The sequence below is a fragment of the Anguilla anguilla genome, chromosome 7 (genome assembly GCF_013347855.1).
Source record: "Anguilla anguilla isolate fAngAng1 chromosome 7, fAngAng1.pri, whole genome shotgun sequence".
NCBI lineage: Eukaryota > Metazoa > Chordata > Actinopteri > Anguilliformes > Anguillidae > Anguilla > Anguilla anguilla.
The window spans coordinates 28,732,842-28,752,194 of NC_049207.1; the positions used below are offsets into that span (position 1 = coordinate 28,732,842).

Here is a 19,353-nt window from a genome sequence, read left to right on the forward strand (position 1 = left end):
CATTAGATTTCACAGCTGATCGAAGTGGGGAAGAACTCCATCTGAAATCAGCAGAGGTTCTCTCACTGCTGCTATCTACAGGTGGGCTGTGCGATGTGTGGCGGGAGCAGCATCCTACAATAACATAGTATACCTGGGTTAAATGTGGGGGCTGGACCGGCACCTTTTTTTGATGACCTTACAGGGGGCAAACACTGCAGGACTTACGGACTTTTAATTCTCTATGCTGAGGGCATGGTCATACGTTTTTATTATGCAACCGGGGGACCTTTGGGGGCTGGAAGAGTCTGTGTTTGACAATCCTCTGTTGAGACTGTCACCACAAGTCTTGGCTGGCCTCAAGGGCAACTTCGTAAGGGCTGGTGTAAGAAGACTTGCGCATTTGTGGAGCTTGGAGGACAATGGCTGGGGAGACGCGGCGGCCATTGCTGCACTGGTGGGGACACGCTCAGTGCGGCTGGTGGAGAGGATCCTTGTGGGAATAAGGGCTGCTTTCCCTCCCATCTGTGTGCAGGTGGCAGTGGGGGACTGGCAGGAGGAACGGGGGAAGATTTTAACCTTCAGGACGCCCTTGCTAAGGCTATGAGCAAGTACACTGTATGTGTGAAGGTTTGGCACCTCCTTTCCCTGTAGGAGGTGAGGGCAGGTGTCTGGCAGGGTTTGGGATCAAATTTTATGCCGGCTTTGGAAAAATTAGAAATTGCTGCATAAAGCACCAGTACCAGAGTGGTCAGGAGTCCTCCAGTGGAGGCATATCCATGGAGCCATATCCACTAATAGACACCTGGCACATATAGACCATGCTCTAGGGGAAGGCTGCCCTTTCTGTGGGGAGGGAGAATCTGTGCACCACCTGTTTGTGAAATGCAGTTGTCTGTCATCATTGTTTGCTTTGTTGAGTGACCTGTGTGGGAGGCTTGGGGTGGTTTTTAACATGGGGGTCTTAATTCTGGGTCCAGGGTACAGTGCAAAACACAAGTTTGCACTCTCCTTAATTTCGTACTTGGGCAAGCAAAGCTTGAAATTCGGATCACACGGAGGAACAGGATCAAAGAGGGGGACATAACCATTCAGGGTTTCCCCCAGAAAAGTTGTTAGGCTCAGTGGCAAGTATCTTTTGACAGGGGCCGGCGGCCTGGCGCTGGCCGGCAGCCAAGTGTCTTTTTTGACGGGGGCTCGGCGCGGGCCAGCGACAGACTGATGGCAGCATTAAGGTAGGGCCCTATAATGTCTGTGATAACAGAATCACGGATGGAATCGTGGAATTGAGAATTTAAAAAAGCTATAACACAGATTCCATAGGGCCCTGCATTAAGTCAATGTTAAAAGCTGACTGGAGATTTGAAAATATGCCTACGTAATGTGAATGTTGTTATAAATAAGTCATTTATTCAACACACATTTTAAAAAATCAACAACTATTTACAGCATAGCAGAGTCTTACAAAGAATCTGACTACAATGTACAGTCTTGGAATGCTGTGTTTTCAACAACAACAAAATAAATTAAATTAAAATAAATTTAAATAAATAATATCTAAGTTTTTGCACTCTACAAAAAACTTGAAAAAAGTCCTGATTGGCTACTGATTCTTACAGCCTTGGAATGCTGGTCACATTTCAACAACAACAAAAGAAATTAAATTAAATTAAATTTAAATAAATAATATCTAAGTCTTTGCACTCTACAAAAAACTTGTATTCAAGTCCTGATTGGCTACTGAATCTTACAACTAGCCTTGGTATGCTGGGCACATTTAAACATTTAAAAAACTGTCTAAGGTTATTTGGCATTTACCTTTCCTCCTTGACATTATCCCTAAATGTCACAAAGAACGTATCTGTGTTACTGACTGTTTGGCTAGCTAGCTAAGTTAGCTAAATGACCACGTTGTCATAAAAGTTTTCCCGACTGTGAAAACTGGCTGACTTGTTTACATTTTGGACACATGTGGCTCCTGAGTAAATCTATTATTGTTTCCGTCGCAGCACTTTCGACACAAGCAATATCGAAAAAATCCTGAAATTTCTTTTTAGCGTGAAGAGTGCCTGACCCTCAACCCTAGCAGTTTTTCCCCAAAATGGTATTTCTAGATAATAAATAGCCTAATTTTGCCGCTGTGTTAACACATTTCTTCGGTTGCCGGTCAGGCACTCTTGACTCTTCACCATAAGAAGAAATTTTAGGATTTTTCCGATATTACTTGTGTCGAAAGTGCTGCGACGGAAACAACGATAGATTTACTCATGAGCCACATCTGTCTAAAATGTAAACAAGTCAGGCAGTTTTCACGGTTGGGAAAAATGTTATGACAACGTTGTCATGCACATCAATGTCATCAAACTAACGTTATTAATAAACAAGTGAAAGTCGTTATTTCGACGGCGATTAATAAGTCATGTAATGTTACAATGTATCGAACGTTACATTCATGCTACTAGTTTAACGTTACCTACACACTGCTTAAGTTGATATAAAAAGAATGTACTTACCGACAATGAAGTGGTAACGCAGTTTGTAACGAGGTTAGTTAGCCTACTAAATAAGAAATGGTGGCTTGCTAGGTAACTAGCTTGTGATAGTTGGAAGCCTCAGGTGTTGAACGTCACTCTAAGCACAATGAGGGTAAAGAACACTGATTTCAGACCTGCTGTTTTCCTATAGCGCGTTCACGTTTTAACCAACAGATGTTTCTGGTGAGCTTTCCAACCCAGCCGCCCCACTGTAACTGTAGTTTAAAAAACATCTTAAAAATACATTTAAAAAAAAAAATCCCCAAAACTTAGGCCCGGCGGGCCGCCGGGCTTGCTATACACTGGTGGAAACTGTGACTGTTCCATTGCTGGATTTTAGGGGGATGGTTTTACAACGTCTTCGTATAGTTTTGTTTTTTACTCTGGTTTTATTGTGTTTTTACTTATTTATTTTGTTTATTGATTTTACCTTTGTTTTACTGGTGGTCTGTTTTCTGATGGTTTTATCATTTTGTATTGATTTTATTGTGACTGCATTTGTTGCTTTTAAAATATTTTTTTGGATTTTTTGTCCCTTTTTAGTGCCTTTTAGAAACATTGCAATGGAATGAAAGTTACTGCTTGTTTGTTTCTGCAATAAAATTAAAATAAAAATCTCTCTCTCTTTCTCGTTCTCTTTCTCTCTCTCTCCTGCAGTGCTCGCCACGGCCATCCATTCACTGTCCCGGATCGGGGAGGACTTGTACCTTCAGCCACAGGAAGATGAGGTGCATGCACTGCTCTCATCTCGCTTTGTCTCCCTGTACCTCTCTCCCTCTCTCCCTCTCTTTTAGTTTTTCCTCTGGGAGAGAGAGTTCTGCTCCCCTTTCCTCTGACTGTGTTGTGTCCTGTGTTTGCTGTGTGTGTGTGTCTGTGTGTGAGAGTGAGTGTCTGATCACACTCTCTTGTGTGACCTCATACCGCCAATGTTTGCCCCGTTCTTTCTTTTCTTGCTATTGGCTTTACATTGAAGAGCAGGTTCAATAAAAAAGAAAAATAAAGACAGGCACAAAAATACACTAAAATGGATTACACTGCAAAGATGAAATTAAATATAATATCTGTTCTGTCCTTTGCACTGCAGCTAGCTCTCCGCACGGTAAACTCGTCCCATTCCGCATATGCCTGCTTCCTCTTCAGTCCGCCCTTCTTCCAGCAGTACTCCTCCTGCAAGAGCCCCACCTTCCATTGCAAAATGGCCATCAAGGTAAGAAACATGCAGGCCCCCCTCATTACCAAATGCAGCCGTCCGTTTTCTACAAATAGCCCCACTCCTCACACTGTCGGCCTCTCTCTCTCTCTCTCTCTGTCTATCTATGGTTTGTTTATGAGAATCAAAAATTATAATCTTTATGATACAATTTTAAATAATTTGCAATATTGTATATAATACGTTTATCCCCCTTCACCCCCTCCCCCCTAGTGTGTGCAGGCGGTGTTCAGATCTCTCTCCTCTCTGGAGAAGATGGTGGAGAGGTGTCGTATTCAGCTGAACTCAGAGAAGAGCCGGCTCACTTTCACCCTTCACTGCAAACATGGTACAGTGGTTTAGGCTTTTATTTGATGCATTTGCCTTTTTGCATATTTGCAGGGTTCTGACAGTAGGGGGCAACAGAGTGTAATTTTTCCTCATAAGAACAGCTTCATCGTTCTGCATTGAGAAATTATAGTTGACATCTCGACAGATTGCATTTTGAGGTGAACTGCCATCTTTTGAGGAACGCTTAGCCCTGTCATTTGGAGATATCGTTCGTATTTGGGAACAATAAAGCCCTAGCTGATATTGGGCTGGTATCAACTGCCATACTTTGTAATAATGTAGCATAGCCTAACTCCTTAGCGCACATGCCAAATCTGACTAATCCTTGCCCATTTAGGGGGTACCCTATTTAAAGCTTTATAACTCCAGATGTGAGCAGCACAGAGACTTGAAAAATGGCTGAAATGAAGCAAGACATTTGTACCATTTACAATACTAACTTAGATTATTTCTTCCTAAATTATGAATATAAACTAAAGTGCCACAAATGCAATTGTCAAGGCAAAAAATCTAAAATCAATTTGCTCTTTTTTCGTTTGCAATGACATACTGAGAGATTGCAAATATACAGCAGGTTAAAGTAATACATGTCCTGGATCAAAAACGTCTTGACCACAACTGCGTCAAATCGAAGGGTGCATACGCAGAACTACTAAAGATCTGTGAATCAAAAAGTAAGCAGTGTACCCAGTGTCTCCAAATCTATCCAAAATGTCTAAATTATGCATTTCTGTAAATCACAACATAATCATGTATTTCCCTACAAATGAGCTGTTTGATTGAAGAAACTGACTGTTGTTTCAAGTGGGAATTACAAGCTTTCCGTCAGTGCAGTGGTCTAAAATAGCTAGGGGTCCAGAAACATATCCAAAATCTCTCCAAGAATGAATAAAATTTTTCCATTATAAAGCATATGAATGAGCCCCTTATGAAGGTTTAAGATGAAACATTGATATCAGTTTAAAAAATAACGCAAAGATATTGTCGCACAATGCGGTACAGTACCTAAATGTGTAATAATTAACTCTCATATGTATTTCTCTACTCTGTACTCTGGTATGTTTCTTGTATGGGGATGGGACGACATGAAAACAATTTTCAACCGTCCACCACCTTTTGGCGATGTTCCAACTCTCACGTCATCACTGTAGCATGCATCACAAAAACTACTAAACTACCAACAAATGCTTACATTACAATGTGAAGTATCCTCATTATAAAATACCACTAACCTATTTAGAGACACTCAATTTAAAAAATAACAAATATAATGGAGTGCAGTAATACTTGCATAGCAATGATGAAATCTTATCTGTGTTCAGTAGATAGAGACAGTAAATCAGTGATACAGTTCTATCTGTTTCTGTCTTACTCCAGAGAACGATGTCAGCTAGGTCTACCAGCAAACATATGGCTTTGCTATGCCCAGAAGTCCTCAATAATAATAGTATTTTCCAAGAAATTACGAAAAATCGTTGACAACAATTGTCAGGTGCAGCGTCTTTTACTGCTACCACAGAGTGAATGTGAATGCAATGATGAGAACTTTTGGGTACACTAACCTATAAAACACTATTCCAAAAGCAAATTAGACATGTTATACATCGTTAGAAAGCGTATACTCTCACGTACTGAATAAAATGAATTGTCAATCAAGCCAGACTGTACTAAAAAGGGCGACAATGCCGTAAACAACACGTGTGGTATTACACACAGCTATTTTGGAAGGTACCCAGGCATCACAAATGTATATATTTGTGAATATTTCACAAACGGATTGTCCAAGACAATATATGACCACTCAGTCTTAAAAGGGACATCTCTACACGTAAAACCAATGGTAAGGTTGTATATCTATTCAATATTTAGTCCCCAATATTGACTGTAGAATGACATGGTATCATTTTTAAAACTTTGTCTCATTTATTTTGTTATTCAGTGAGCAGCGTTTTCACTGCTGTATTGGCATATTTTAGGGCTATTGAAGGGTTTGTCTTGTTGCTATGACGTAATACGATTTTTGAGTGGTGAAAGAATATTTTAATGAATGCCCAGATAGAAAATATTGTCCATTGTGTCATGGGTGGGGGGTGTAGTTGCAGATGAGACTGCAGGGAGGGGGTGCTTGTTAAATGAACGACCAGAGCGACAATGGTGGCGCTGCGAAACTCCGTATTCGGCATAGTTGTCGTGTATTGTCTACTAATGAAACTAAAACAGAGCGTTTCTGTTTTTAACTCATACTTTAGTTGCAGTAGCACTGAATGTCTGAGTTCAGTAATCTCGGCACACCGACCATTAGGGGCTTTGCGCTAAGAGGCTAATAGGGAACTCAAACGCGTTTTGGTGATTTCTCTGAAAACATATTTTGACATTTTATTTTTCATGTATAATATCGTAAATGCTACAGCATCATCAAATAACATATAAATTGGTAACGTTCCAGAAAATAATGGCTGTTTGCTTTAATTTGATTTTAAAAATGAGCCGCTTCCCTGTAATCACTCTCGTTGAATGCGCATCATTGCACACTGGCTGCAGGTTGGGAACTCGTAATCGAAAAGGCGCATGTCCCCTTATCACCGTGATGTAAAAAGAATACCCTTTTATAAAACTAAAATTCTTTATACCACGCTGTATACAAAATCTTGGTGAAGATGTACATGGAAAAATCTCATTGTTCAAAATCTCATTGTTTTGTGAATAAATAATTACCGATTAACATCTAAAACATTTGACAGTGAGTTTCTTGTAATAAAATGTGTAAATATGTAATTTAGTGTGTTTTTTGTGGTAATTTTTTATAATTTTTTATATATCCGCACAGCACAAATGCTCGTAAACAATCAAATTAGCATAATTTTTTACTTAAACAGTAAGAAAGTAACATTTTTGAACTTAAATAACCTGTGGTGGGTTTCCTTAACCCCTTTGCACACTTGTCAAATCTGTCCAATCCTTGCCCATTAGGGTGGTACCTTAAGCCGCGTTTCCACCGCAGGAACTTTACCCCGGAACTAGGAACCTTTTGAGGAACTCAGTGCGTTTCGACCGCAGGAACTAGGGTCTAAATTAAGTTCCGGGGTCTTTATTTTACCCCCCGATTTATTTTCATAATAACTTCAAATCAAACTTGTATGTTATGCGGCGCAGTAGCCTAGTTTTGGTTATAGCCTGCCAACGTCTTGGAATTATAACGTGTACTCTTCTGTTCTTTTCTTGCTTTAGTATTCGTTTTATAAAATGCTAAGCATTCGTGCTGAGACAGCATATTACGTACCAAAACATTCAAACGGATTAATTCGGTTGCTGAATATTTTCTTCCAGATTTTCTTTGTTAGCCGGTTGTAATTGACTCAAAACGTTTGATACAGTTATGTGAGGTATGCGGTAGTTCTGCGTAATTCACATTGGTGATACAGTAAAAGCAAACTGGAAATCACCTTCCGCACTTTTTGTCAGGGTAAAATGACAGGTTAATTCTAGTAATCGTCCCTTTAGCTTTTTCAGACTGCCGTAATTTTACTCTGCCATTCTTCAATTCCACAAAAAGACCAGGAAGACTATGGACTAATTTATGGTGCATGGTTCGCATCTGGAGGGCACACTTCGCTGCTCGGCGAGCAGTAACTTCGAAGGAAAGCAAACGGTGGCTGTACCACTGCTAATTAAAATTTTCACGCAAGTCCGAGTTTTCGTTCTATTCTTGTCATTTTGCGATTAGCATATATGGAATTGACGATGAGAAAGTAATCAAACAGCAAATTGTTTACAACGTGTGCATGTTTTCTGCTGTTGTTGCCAGTTATATTGGAAATGTGAATGCATTCTGTCGCCTCGGATGTCAAGACATGAAAGTGAATGTTCGCATAAAAACATAATGAATGTGTTTGAGAGGATATATAAAACAGTTACAATCTGACTATTGGCCTGTTATATCCTATTTGTTGCATAACAACGGTCCAAGTTCAACTACCAACGACCGTTTTGCTTGACAACGGTAAAATATGCCCAAACAGCTGCAGAAGAATATTTCAATTCCAGGTGATTAAATCGATAAAAATCAATAAATACAAAAGTAACCATATATAGTCATTGTTGGTAACCCGTTGTATATAAGTGGAATAAACCCCTCCGGGCTGTCACGGTTATTAGAAAATAATGTAGGCTACTTCGGTGGTAGTATGGGGTTACAGAAGAAATCGTAGGACAGATGGACCGATGACAACGTCGCTTTTTCATACGTCAGTGGGCTAATTTGCCTAATCTTCGCGGGACTTTAGACCGCGGTGGAAACGCAGACAATAATGGGCTGAAGGAACCTTTTAGTTCCTTGAAAAGTAGTTCCTGGGACTAAAAGTTCCGTGTACTTTTGGTGGAAACGCGGCTTTAGTTAAAGCTTTATAACTCCATATGTGAGCTTCACAGAGACTTGAAAAATGGCTTAAATGAAGCAGGACAATTTGTACCATTTTGATTTTCTACTGTCATGGCAGATACCCCCTTGCTGTCTGTACCTAGTAGATCATCTGGTGACTCACTCGTATGCCTCTGACGTGGTTGAATGCCATCTCTGATCCGTAGCATTATTTCCTCCATCTCTCTAAATCTCCGGTCTTGCGTCTCCTCTCACGCTCTGTTCCCTTCCAGCATTGCCTTCATCACCCCCGCCAGCTCTAATAAAGCGTTGAGCTGGTCCGGTTGGTCCCGATGCTCTCTCACTGGTGCCGGGGTAGAAAAAGCCAGTGTCTCTACTGCCAGGTCCGTGTCGTCTTCCCCCACAAATTGCCGTGTCTTAGGACGTGCACCGGGTTGCCCACCTGCACCCTTCATTGTGCCGTAGGTCCAATCACGTCCACTGACCGTAAATCCCACTTCTGACAGCAAAATGTCACGGGCTGCTGCAGTAGCCCGGACGCACAGAGGAAATGTGCAGGGAGACCGACTTTAATTTTCGTTCACTTTAGTAGAAAAAGATGAGGTGCATTAAAACCGGCAGCAACTGGCCCTAACAAGAGACAACCAGCCACTGTGTCCATCGGCCCTCTTTTTTTACACCATCAAACAAACACACATTTAAACTAACCAGGACCAATCACACAAGGACACCTACACACACTGAACACAAACACCTGACAATGGAGGATGGGTTTAACAGGATAAAATAAGGTGCCAATCACTGATGCACTGGCATGACCAATAGCTATTTATTGCATTAGGGGAGGGGGAAAAAAATTCCCCATTTTCCATTTGTCTTATGAGTTTGTAATCCCAGAATTTTAACAAGCTATTAATTTTTCTTAATTTGAAAATTACCACTACACTATGTACCTGATTGTCTATATCTCTTCAAGTATAATGGCCTAATATAACACTCTGCGTCAATTTGATGACAGGCTGTCTGATTTATGCCTCCAGTTGCTCATTTTCCAAACAAAAGGAAACTGCGTGGTACAGTCTGAATGGAGATCTCAAAATAAAATTACTTAAGATAATTTCACTTGCTTTCTTGCTAATTTTGGTTTTTATGGGTTTTTACACAAATGTTTAACACTAGGAAGGTCATGTTTTTATTTCTTCCTATTACCGTCCAGCATTACCGCATCGATTTCAGCGTCCACAACGACCTAATCTCATAAATATTATGAAACCTTATGTTGAAATAATGGACACAACTGAATCAATTCCAAGAGCTGTATTTCTGAATTGTAGCAGTTTTCTTACAGTATATAGGCTAAGGGAAAAATTTATCGAGGCATATTAACGACACACTGAGAAAAGCGCCAGAATGTGCAAAACACGACAAAACACAAAATGGAAAAAATAGTTAAAATAAATTAATTTATTATTATTATTATTATTTTTTTTTTTTTTTAAAGTAATTTCTTCAGTCATAACGAGCAGGGACTGCACACAATTCATTCACATTTCAGCAGTTATCATGTAGTCTATTCAGTTTATTCAATGTCTCAATTTCAGTGAAAAACTGAAAATATGTCGGTCGGAGATCACTGCAGAGTTCTAAACCTACAGGGTTCTTGTGCAGGTCTGGAAAGTTTGGTGAAAATATGGAAGTTTTGCTCTTAGTAATACATACACAAGAAAGTTCACAAAGTGCAAAAATATACTAAAAGGAAGAAAAAAATGCTGTGTGCCTTGTTAAAAAACCAAAATTTGTCCACAAGGGCACTCGTAATGTTCGTTCGAAATGACTGTCTGCCTGGATTTCAGTTCTTTCAATCTGACCAACAAAAAGCTGAGTTTATAATGCAAGAACAAGTGCCATGATATTAATTGCATTTAGTCCAGGGTGCAGTTATTAAAAATAAACGGTTTGTCTTTGCATTTAGAAATAAAAATACACAATTTCATTCCGCCTTAACTACCAGCGGGTAAATGCGTCAGATGTTCCTGGATTGGCACCTGTAGCCCAGTAGAGTTGAGCAAAGTGAAAAAGGTTGTTGTTTGTTTTCAAACTTATGGCTGGAAACCCCGTAATATAAAACAGTATAAACCAATAATCAAACACTAAAGCTTTGTGCAAAATATGCGCCAAAGAAATTGACATCGCCAACATGGGAGAGGCAGCTTTAGTCAGCCACCTGCAGGGCAAAAACTTGTTTTTCAAGCAAGATCTGCTTCACAGTCCAGGCAATTAGCAGTGCTTCACAGTTCAATTACTTAATTAGCTGAGATATCACTCACTTTATATGCGTTTCCCCTCTTTTCACTTGAGAGTGTATCGCTAGCTTTTGTCTCATTACGCTGGCTTCAGGTTGCATTAGCTATTGATAGCATAGCTAGCTAGTTAACTAGATAAGGCCAACTAGCTTATTGACAATATAAACTAGCTAGCTAGCTAATGCTAATTTTACATTAGGGAGCATAGCATGGACCAGAATCATCAATGCTGTTCTGAATATGAATTCAATTCAATTTTATTTGTATAGTGCTTTTAGCAAAGGAGCTTTGTCACAAAGTAGCTTTACAGAGAACCAGCCCCCAAAGAGTAAGCCTAGGGAAACATGGCAAGGAAAAACTCCCTGACTGATAGCAGGAAGAAACCAGCAGAACCGGACTCAGAGGGGGAACCCATCTGCCGCGGGCAGGCACCGGTTTGTTATGGAAAGTCAATAGTGGCAGGAGGCGGGGGTGCCCAGCTGGTCTAGCTGGTCTAGGGCTGGAGCTCCGGGCCGGGGGCGGGGGTGCTCAGCAAACTTGGGCTAGAGCTCCGGACAGGTGCCCAGAGCCGGGGAAAACAAGAAAAAAAAACATTGTTAGGGGGTTCAAAAGGTAGATTAGCAAGCAGAGCAGAAGGGACAGAGGTGCCTGTGTGCGATAAGGAAAACCCTGGCAGAATAAGCATGGCGGCATAGCTATGGGAAACAGAGGCAGGGGCCAACGCAGCCATGAGGGCAGGCTTGAGACAGTCATCACCAGACCATGACCGGTTCAGCTTAACATAGCACTACCAATGATGATCCAGTGACAGCACTAAAACGCTCAGTCCACCAGAGACTCTATAGCTATGCCCGCCACCCACTCCTGCCCCTCAAATATAGGAGAGACTAAAAAGATATGTTTTGAGCCTAGCTTTAAATAAGGTGATAGTGTCTGCGCCCTGAACATGGGCAGGCAACTTGTTCCACAGGAGGGGAGCACGATTGGAGAAGGCTCTACCACCTATGGTACTTTTAGCTATTCTAGGAATAACAAGGAGGCCTGCACCCTGCGAATGGAGCTTTCGTGAGGGAATATAAGGAAGAAGTAAATCATTTAAGTACAAAGGGGCAAGCCCATATAAGGCTTTAAAGGTAAGAAGTAGTATCTTATAGTCTATTCGGAATTTAACTGGCAACCAGTGAAGCGTAGTAACACTGGGCTGATGTGCTCGAATCTCCTTGTTCTAGTGAGAATACGAGCTGCTGCATTTTGAATTAGCTGGAGCCCTTTCAGAGAGGAATTTGCACATCCAGACAAAAGAGCATTGCAGTAATCTAATCTTGAAGTAACAAAAGCATGAACTAGCTTTTCTGCATCATGTAAGGACAGTATTTTCCAGATTTTTGAGATATTTCTCAAGTTATAAAAAGCAACCCTAGAGATGTTTTTAATATGTGTATCAAATGCAAGATCTGGATCAAAGGTAACACCAAGATCTTTGATTACAGCACTTGAAGTAATGGAGATTCCATCAATGTTAAGCATATAGTCAGATAATTTGCATCTCAGGGACTTGGGCCCCACTACCATTATCTCGGTCTTATCGGAGTTTAGCAAGAGAAAGTTTTGGGTCATCCATTCCTTTATGTCTACAAGAAAGGCTTTGATCTTTGACATCTGGACAACTTCAGGTTTAACTGATAGATACAACTGGGTGTCATCTGCATAGCAGTGGGAATCATGTTTGCGAATAACTTGTTCCAGGGGGAGCATATAAAGAGAGAAGGCCCAAGCACAGATCCATGTGGTACTCCATATCTAACCCTGGATTGATAAGAGGAATCATTATTAAAATGCACAAATTGATATTGGTCTGATAGGTATGATCTGAACCAAGAAGAGTGCCTGCCCACGAAGGCCTACAAGATTTTCAAGTCTATCCAGAAGCATGAGGTCATCAACTGTGTCAAATGCTGCACTTCAATCTAAAAGCACAAGTACAGAGATGCAGCCATTGTCTGAAGTGAGGAGTAGGTCATTGAGTACTTTGACCAGGGCTGTTTCAGTGCTGTGAGAGAGTCTAAAACCAGATTGAAAAACTTCCAATATATGATTGGAGTGCAATAATGAATCAAGTTGTTTTGAAATGGCCTTTTCTAGTATTTTAGAAAGGTACGGGAGGTTCGAGAGAGGCCTGCAGTTAGACAGGTCATTCACATCCAAGTTTGGCTTCTTAAGAAGGGGTTTGATGACTGCAAGTTTAAGAGTCTGTGGTATGTGTCCAGATGCTAAAGACGCATTGACAATATGTAACATTGGTGTTCCAATCACTGGTAGTAACTCCTTGAAAAGCTTCGTAGGGATAGGGTCTAGAAGACAAGTAGAAGATTTTGAGGAATTAACTATGGCATTAAACTCTATGAGATCTATTGGAGCAAAAGAGTTCAAAAGCCCGTCTTTCTGAAGATTCTGCATCCATGCGTTGAGCGGATGGAAGGGCAGACTCTATATGAGGGGTGGAAGGAGAACTTTGAATCTTGTCCCTGATTTTTATAATTTTGTCATCAAAGAAATTCATAAAGTCATTGCTACTAAATGATATTGAGACACATGGATCAACTTGATTCTTGGTCAGTCTGGCAACAGTGTTAAACAGGTGCCTAGGATTGTTTCTGGTTTATCTATTAAAGTAGAGATGTATGAGGAACGTGCTGTGGAGAGGGCATGTTTGTAAGTTAGTAGACTGTCTTTTCAGTCCTGGAGGAATACCTGTAATTTAGTAGAACGCCATTTGTGCTCAAGTTGGCGTGAAGCTTGTTTGAGAGCATGAGTATGGCCATTGTACCAGGGTGCTAATTTCTTATAGCGGACTTTCCTCTTCTTAAGGGGTGTGATAGTATCCAGGGTTCTGGAAAGTACGTAATTAATATTGTCTGTCAGCTGATCAGTTGAGCTAATGTTTGCATTTTTGTATGTGTTTGGGCAGGAGCCAAGAAAATCCCCACAGTACACAAATGAGCCTGGGAGCTCATTAATAAAAGCAATAAAATTTGCAGTCCTGGAGGAAAGCTTACGGCTAAGGTAGAATGAAGGATCTGGTGACACATGACAGATTTGTGGAAGTTGGAAAGTAATTAAATAATGGTCAGATAGCACAGGGTTATTAGGCATAGCTGCTATATTTGCTATTTCTGTATCATAAGTTAAGACTAGGTCAAGAGTATGGTTATGAGAATGTGTGGACTGATGTATATGTTGATCGAAGCCAATAGATTCAGTGATAGACAAGAATGCTGATCTGAGAGGATCGCCGTTCACTATCCATGTGAATATTGAAGTCCCCTTACTACTTTATCTGAATTAACAACCAGGCTGGAAAGGAAATCAGCAAACTCGAGTAAAAATCCACTGTAATGGCCCTGGTGGCCTGTATACAATTGCAAGGATAAAACTGACTGCTTTTTTGTCCGAATGTGCAAAACTGAGAACAAGCACTTCAAAAAAGTTACATTTGAAGCCGGATTTCAAAGTAGCAAAAAAATTAGGATTATATACAGCAGCAACACCACCGCCATGACCCGTCTGACGGGGAACTTGAGTATAGCTGTAGTCAGGAGGGGTGGATTCATTTAAGGCAATATATTCATCAGTTTTAAGCCAAGTTTCAGTTACACATAAGATTTCAACTTGGTGATCAGTAATTAATTCATTTACAAGAGTTTTTCCCTGAGTTTGGTCAGCCGCATTATTAGTAGAATAACAAGGTCTGATTTTTTTTTCTGCAGATTAGCCATACAAACACCCCTAGTGGGCTTCTTAGCGAGGCTTAATTTTGGTTGAGGAACAGACACTATCTCAATAGCATGTAACCTGGGCAGCAGTTTTTGGGAACAAGCAGAAATCTGTGTAAAACAGGAGGTCTGCTGCCTGGCCTTGGTTCTGGTGTGTCAGGAAATGGAATTTCTAAGACTATACGATAAATTACTAGAGATAAGAGCGGCACCCTTCCACGAGGGATGAATACCATCTCTTTTCAAAAGACCAGGCCTCCCCCAGAAACTATTCCAGTGGTCTATAAAGCCAACACCATTTGCAGGGCACCAAACAGACAAACAGCGATTTAGTGATGTCAATCTGCTGTAGATTTCGTCACCATGCCGAGAGGGAATGGGGCCAGAGCAAATAACTGACACAGACATCTGTTTCACCAATTCACACACTGATTTAAAATTATCTTTGGTGATTTCCGATTGCTTCAACCGGATATCGTTAGCGCCGAATATCATGAATAACAATTTTAGAAAACTTACGTTTAGCCTTAGCCCGCACGTTTAAATTTGCCTCGATGTCGGTCGCTCTAGCCCAGGGAATGCATTGTACTATGGTCGCTGGAGTCGCTAAATTCACATTTCTTAACCTCTTAAGGCACAAGCCAAATTTTGCCAATCCTTGCCCATTTAGGGGGTACCCTATTTAAAGCTTTATAACTCCAGACGTGAACACCACAGAGACTTGAAAAATGGCTTAAATGAAGCAAGACATTTGTACAATTTACAATACTAACACAGATTAGTTTATATTCATAATTTTGGAAGAAATAAAGTGCCACAAATGCAATTGTTTTGACAAAAAATCCAAAATAAATTAGCACTTTTTAAGTTTGCGATGAAATACTGCGAGATTGAATATATGCAGGAGGTTAAACTATACATGTGCTAGGTCAAAAACTTCTTGACCACAAGTTCATAAAATCTAAGGGTGGATATGTAGAACTACTATAGATTTATGAAGCAAAAACTAAGCAGTGTACCCAGCGTCTCCAAATCTATCCAAAATGTCTAAATTATGCATTGCTGTAAATCATAACATATCCATGTATTTCACTACAAATCAACTGTTTTGACTCAAGAAAATCACTGTTGCATAATTTTCAAATGGGAATTACAAGCTTTCAGTCAGTACAGTAGTCTAAAATAGCTAGGTGTCCAGAAACATATCCAAAATCTCTCCAAAATTGAATAAAATGCTTTTTGTCCATTATAAAGCATATAAATGAGCCCCTTATGAAGTTTTAAGAGGAACATTGCTATCAGGTTAAAAAATAATGCAAAAATATTGTCACACAATGCGGTACAGTACCTAAATGTGTAATAATTAGGGGTCCAAGCAGCGAAGCTGGTGGAACCCTATTGTATCTGTTAGGATTATTAGGGGTCCAAGCAGCGAAGCTGGTGGAACCCTATTGTATCTGTTAGGATTATTCTTATTATTATTATTAGGGGTCCAAGCAGCGAAGCTGGTGGAACCCTATTGTATCTGTTAGGATTATTATTCTTATTTTTCTCCGCTAAAAGTGTCTGAGGCTCAGCAACCATAAGTCCTGGAGCAACCAAATTTGGCAGGTGGGTTCCTATGGCCCCCCACTACTCAGGCACTAAAAACCACGTACGTCGGCCAGATGGTGGCGCTATAACAAAGGGTTTTGCGTAAAAGGCCATAACTCCCACACCATAAGTCAGATCAACACAAAACTTCATCGACCTATGCATCTGAACGTGCTCTACAACTTTGCCATTGGCCCCACCTATGTCCGCCATATTGTTTGCCCGCCATTTAGACTTTTTAGTTGGGGCGTGGCAGTTTTCTCAGCTAAAATGTCTGAGGCTCAGCAGCCATAAGTTGTAGACCAACCAACTTTGGTAGGTGGGTTCCTATGGCCCCCCACTACTCAGGCACTAAAAATCACCTATGTCGGCCAGATGGTGGCGCTATGACAAAGGATCATAGTTTAAAAGGTCATAACTCCCACACCGTAAGTCAGATCAACACAAAACTTCATCGACTGATGCATCTAAATGTGCTCTACAACTTTCCTATTGGGAGCACCTATGTCCGCCATATGGTTTGCACACCATTTGGACTTTTTCAGTAGGTGGGGTGCGGAAAAGCTGGAGCTCCAAATCCAAACGATTACGACATCGAGTAAACTTCTTTACGGCAAGCGACAACCATGGCGACGCTAGTTTTTATCAGTGAAAGCACGGTCTGACACTGCCACCTAGCGTGCATGCTAGGATAGGCGACCAAAAGTTTTTCAGTAAAAGCTTTCTGAGAGGATGAATAATTACTTTTCTTTGGCATGGATCCATTTGAAGACAGTATCGGGTGAGTTCGTTTAGTCTTTGAATCTGTCATTATGCTGAGAAATAGTTAAACCATTTTATTGATAGGTTCTGAGTTTCTGTGCACACGCGCGAAAACACGCTGGTATAATAAAACAATGACGGTAATACATACATAGTCCGCTTCGTTCCGTTGCTACCATAACATAACAGACTATCTTGTGTCTACAGCTGCAGTTTCTCGCTGCAATTTCTAACATTGAATATTCACAACTGACGCAGTTTATACTGTACTCTGCCAATGTCTACATAAATAATACGCTACGGTAAAGCTTTGAGAGAATGAATCATTACTTTTCTTTGACATGGATCCATTTGAAGACAATAACAGGTGAGTTCGTTTACTCTTTAAATCCGTCATTATGCTGAGAAACAGCTAAACCATTTTATTTATGGGTTCTGAGTTTCTGTGCAAACGCGCGAAAACACGCTGGTATAATGAAATAATAACGGTAGCCTAATACATATATAGTCCGCTTCGTTCCGTTGCTACCATCACATAACGACCTAGAGTTGCAGTTTCTCGCTGCAATTACTAATATTGAATATAAACAAAAGACGCAATTTATGCTGTAGTCTGCCAATGTCAAAATAAATAATACGGTCAATTTGAAGACAATATCGAGTGAGTTCGTTTAGTCTTTAAATCCGTCATTATGCTGAGAGAAATCGTATTCTCAATTTAATCTCTAAATTGACTGTAAGCTTAGGGTTGTAACTAGGTAGTTGTTTCGTAGGTGACTTAGTTTTAACTCGTCTTAACTATTGCTTGAATTTTTTCATAGACTGCGTTGTTGCTGTTCTTGTCTGTGTTAGTGTTAATCAGTGTAACCTACAGGGTTTAAATTGAACAATGCGGTTGTTCCCTGCACTTAGAACGGTAGGCTACTGCCCTCTAGGGTTTTCGACACACTTGTTCCTGGTTATGGTTATACATTTTGTTGTACATCGCTCTGGATAAGAGCGTCTGCCAAATGCCTGTAATGTAATGCAATATTCCGTAGCAACAAGATGAACCCGACATTAGCCCTAAAATATGCCAATACAGCAGTGAAAACGCTGCTAACTGAATGACGAAATAAGCGAGACTAACTTTTTTTAAAAAAATTACCACGTCATTCTACAGTCAATATCTGGGACTACACATTGAATAAATATACAATCATACCATTGGTTTTACGCGTAGAGATGTCCCTTTTGCGAATGAGTGGCCATATATTGTCTTGGATAATCCGTTTGTGAAATGTCGGATTTTTTCAAAAATAGCTGTGCGTAATACCACACCTGTTGCGTACGGCGTTGTCGTTCTTCTTAGTCCAATTTGGCTTGATTGACAATTCATGTATTCAGTAGGTGAGATTATAAGCTTTCTAACGATGTATAACATGTCTGACTTTGCTTTTGGAATAGCGTTTTATAGGTCAACGCAACTAAAACGTTTCTTATTTGCCAATGTCTAAATAAATAAAACGGTAGTCTACTTCGCGCGGACCACGCAATTCGCGAGTTGATATAAGGTCTTTTTTCCGTTTTTTCTCAATGTCGTAGTTATTATTTGAAATGTGCATTCATGTGTTATTATTCTATCTGTCTCTGTGGCGCTCTGAAATGTGCATTCTCTGCTAAACTGAGCAATGGATTGGAATATGTGTCTGACGTAGTGTTGCACAGTATACCAAAACTTCAGCACTTTCTCGGCACTTAAAAAAAAAGAAAAGAAAAAAAATTAACGGTTCGGTATTAGAATATTCCGACGTTCGGTAGTTTTGAGTCAAATATAAAAGCCAGGGAAAATTGTCTCCCGCATTACTGATTTAGAGGATGAAAAGTGTAGTTTGTCAGAATCTTCGCTAGAAGGCAGTAGCAACTAAGGTTGGCAAGTGAGGTGACTTGTGCTTGTGCACTCAGCTCTTTGATTCAGCGCAAGCTTTGACTCAGTTCACTTCAGTAGCAATAGGTGTTCCAATTTGGAAATATTTTATTATAGATAGATGCTGTATTGTTATTACAATATGCTGTTTTTAAATCTATTTAAAGGTGAAAGACCTGTTTTAAAGATTATTTACTTTACAACTGTTCAATTTCAGAAATATATTGAACATATTTCTCCATTGTTCAGTGTTGTAACACTATAGGCCTCTGCATATTCATATGTTGCAGAGGCTTCAACTTAAAGGTTGTTCATGAACCAGGTTGTTCATAAACCATGAATTTGTTTTTCTAATTATTATTCTATTCTATCATGACAACACTAGTGTGGCGCTTTTTTTAGTTGCGGCAGGGAAGCGCTGCAGCTGTACATACACGCTCGGCCATCTAAGTGTTACGCCATGCCATCTAAATGTTACGACATAGTCAAGGCCTTGACGTGAAGCTGTCAGGACACATCCATGGCGACGCAACTAAGTCATCAGCCAGCGTCTCAGCACAAAATTGGCCACAAGTCATCAATTTT

General features: G+C 40.3%; 1 protein-coding gene across 6 annotated transcripts in view; it reads left to right on the forward strand.

Annotated features, from left to right (window-relative positions):
- The window catches only part of rad9a (RAD9 checkpoint clamp component A), an 87,197-nt gene that overhangs the window by 36,242 nt on the left and 31,602 nt on the right, over nt 1-19,353 (forward strand). For 5 of the 6 annotated variants that reach the window (XM_035427599.1, XM_035427600.1, XM_035427601.1 and 2 more), the window contains 3 exons: nt 3,171-3,241; nt 3,598-3,720; nt 3,937-4,051. In XM_035427599.1, coding sequence (XP_035283490.1) covers nt 3,171-3,241; nt 3,598-3,720; nt 3,937-4,051 — 309 coding nt within the window. Of the gene's footprint in view, nt 1-3,170; nt 3,242-3,597; nt 3,721-3,936; nt 4,052-19,353 lie in introns of those variants that run through there. The other variant, XM_035427602.1, reaches the window with a different exon arrangement.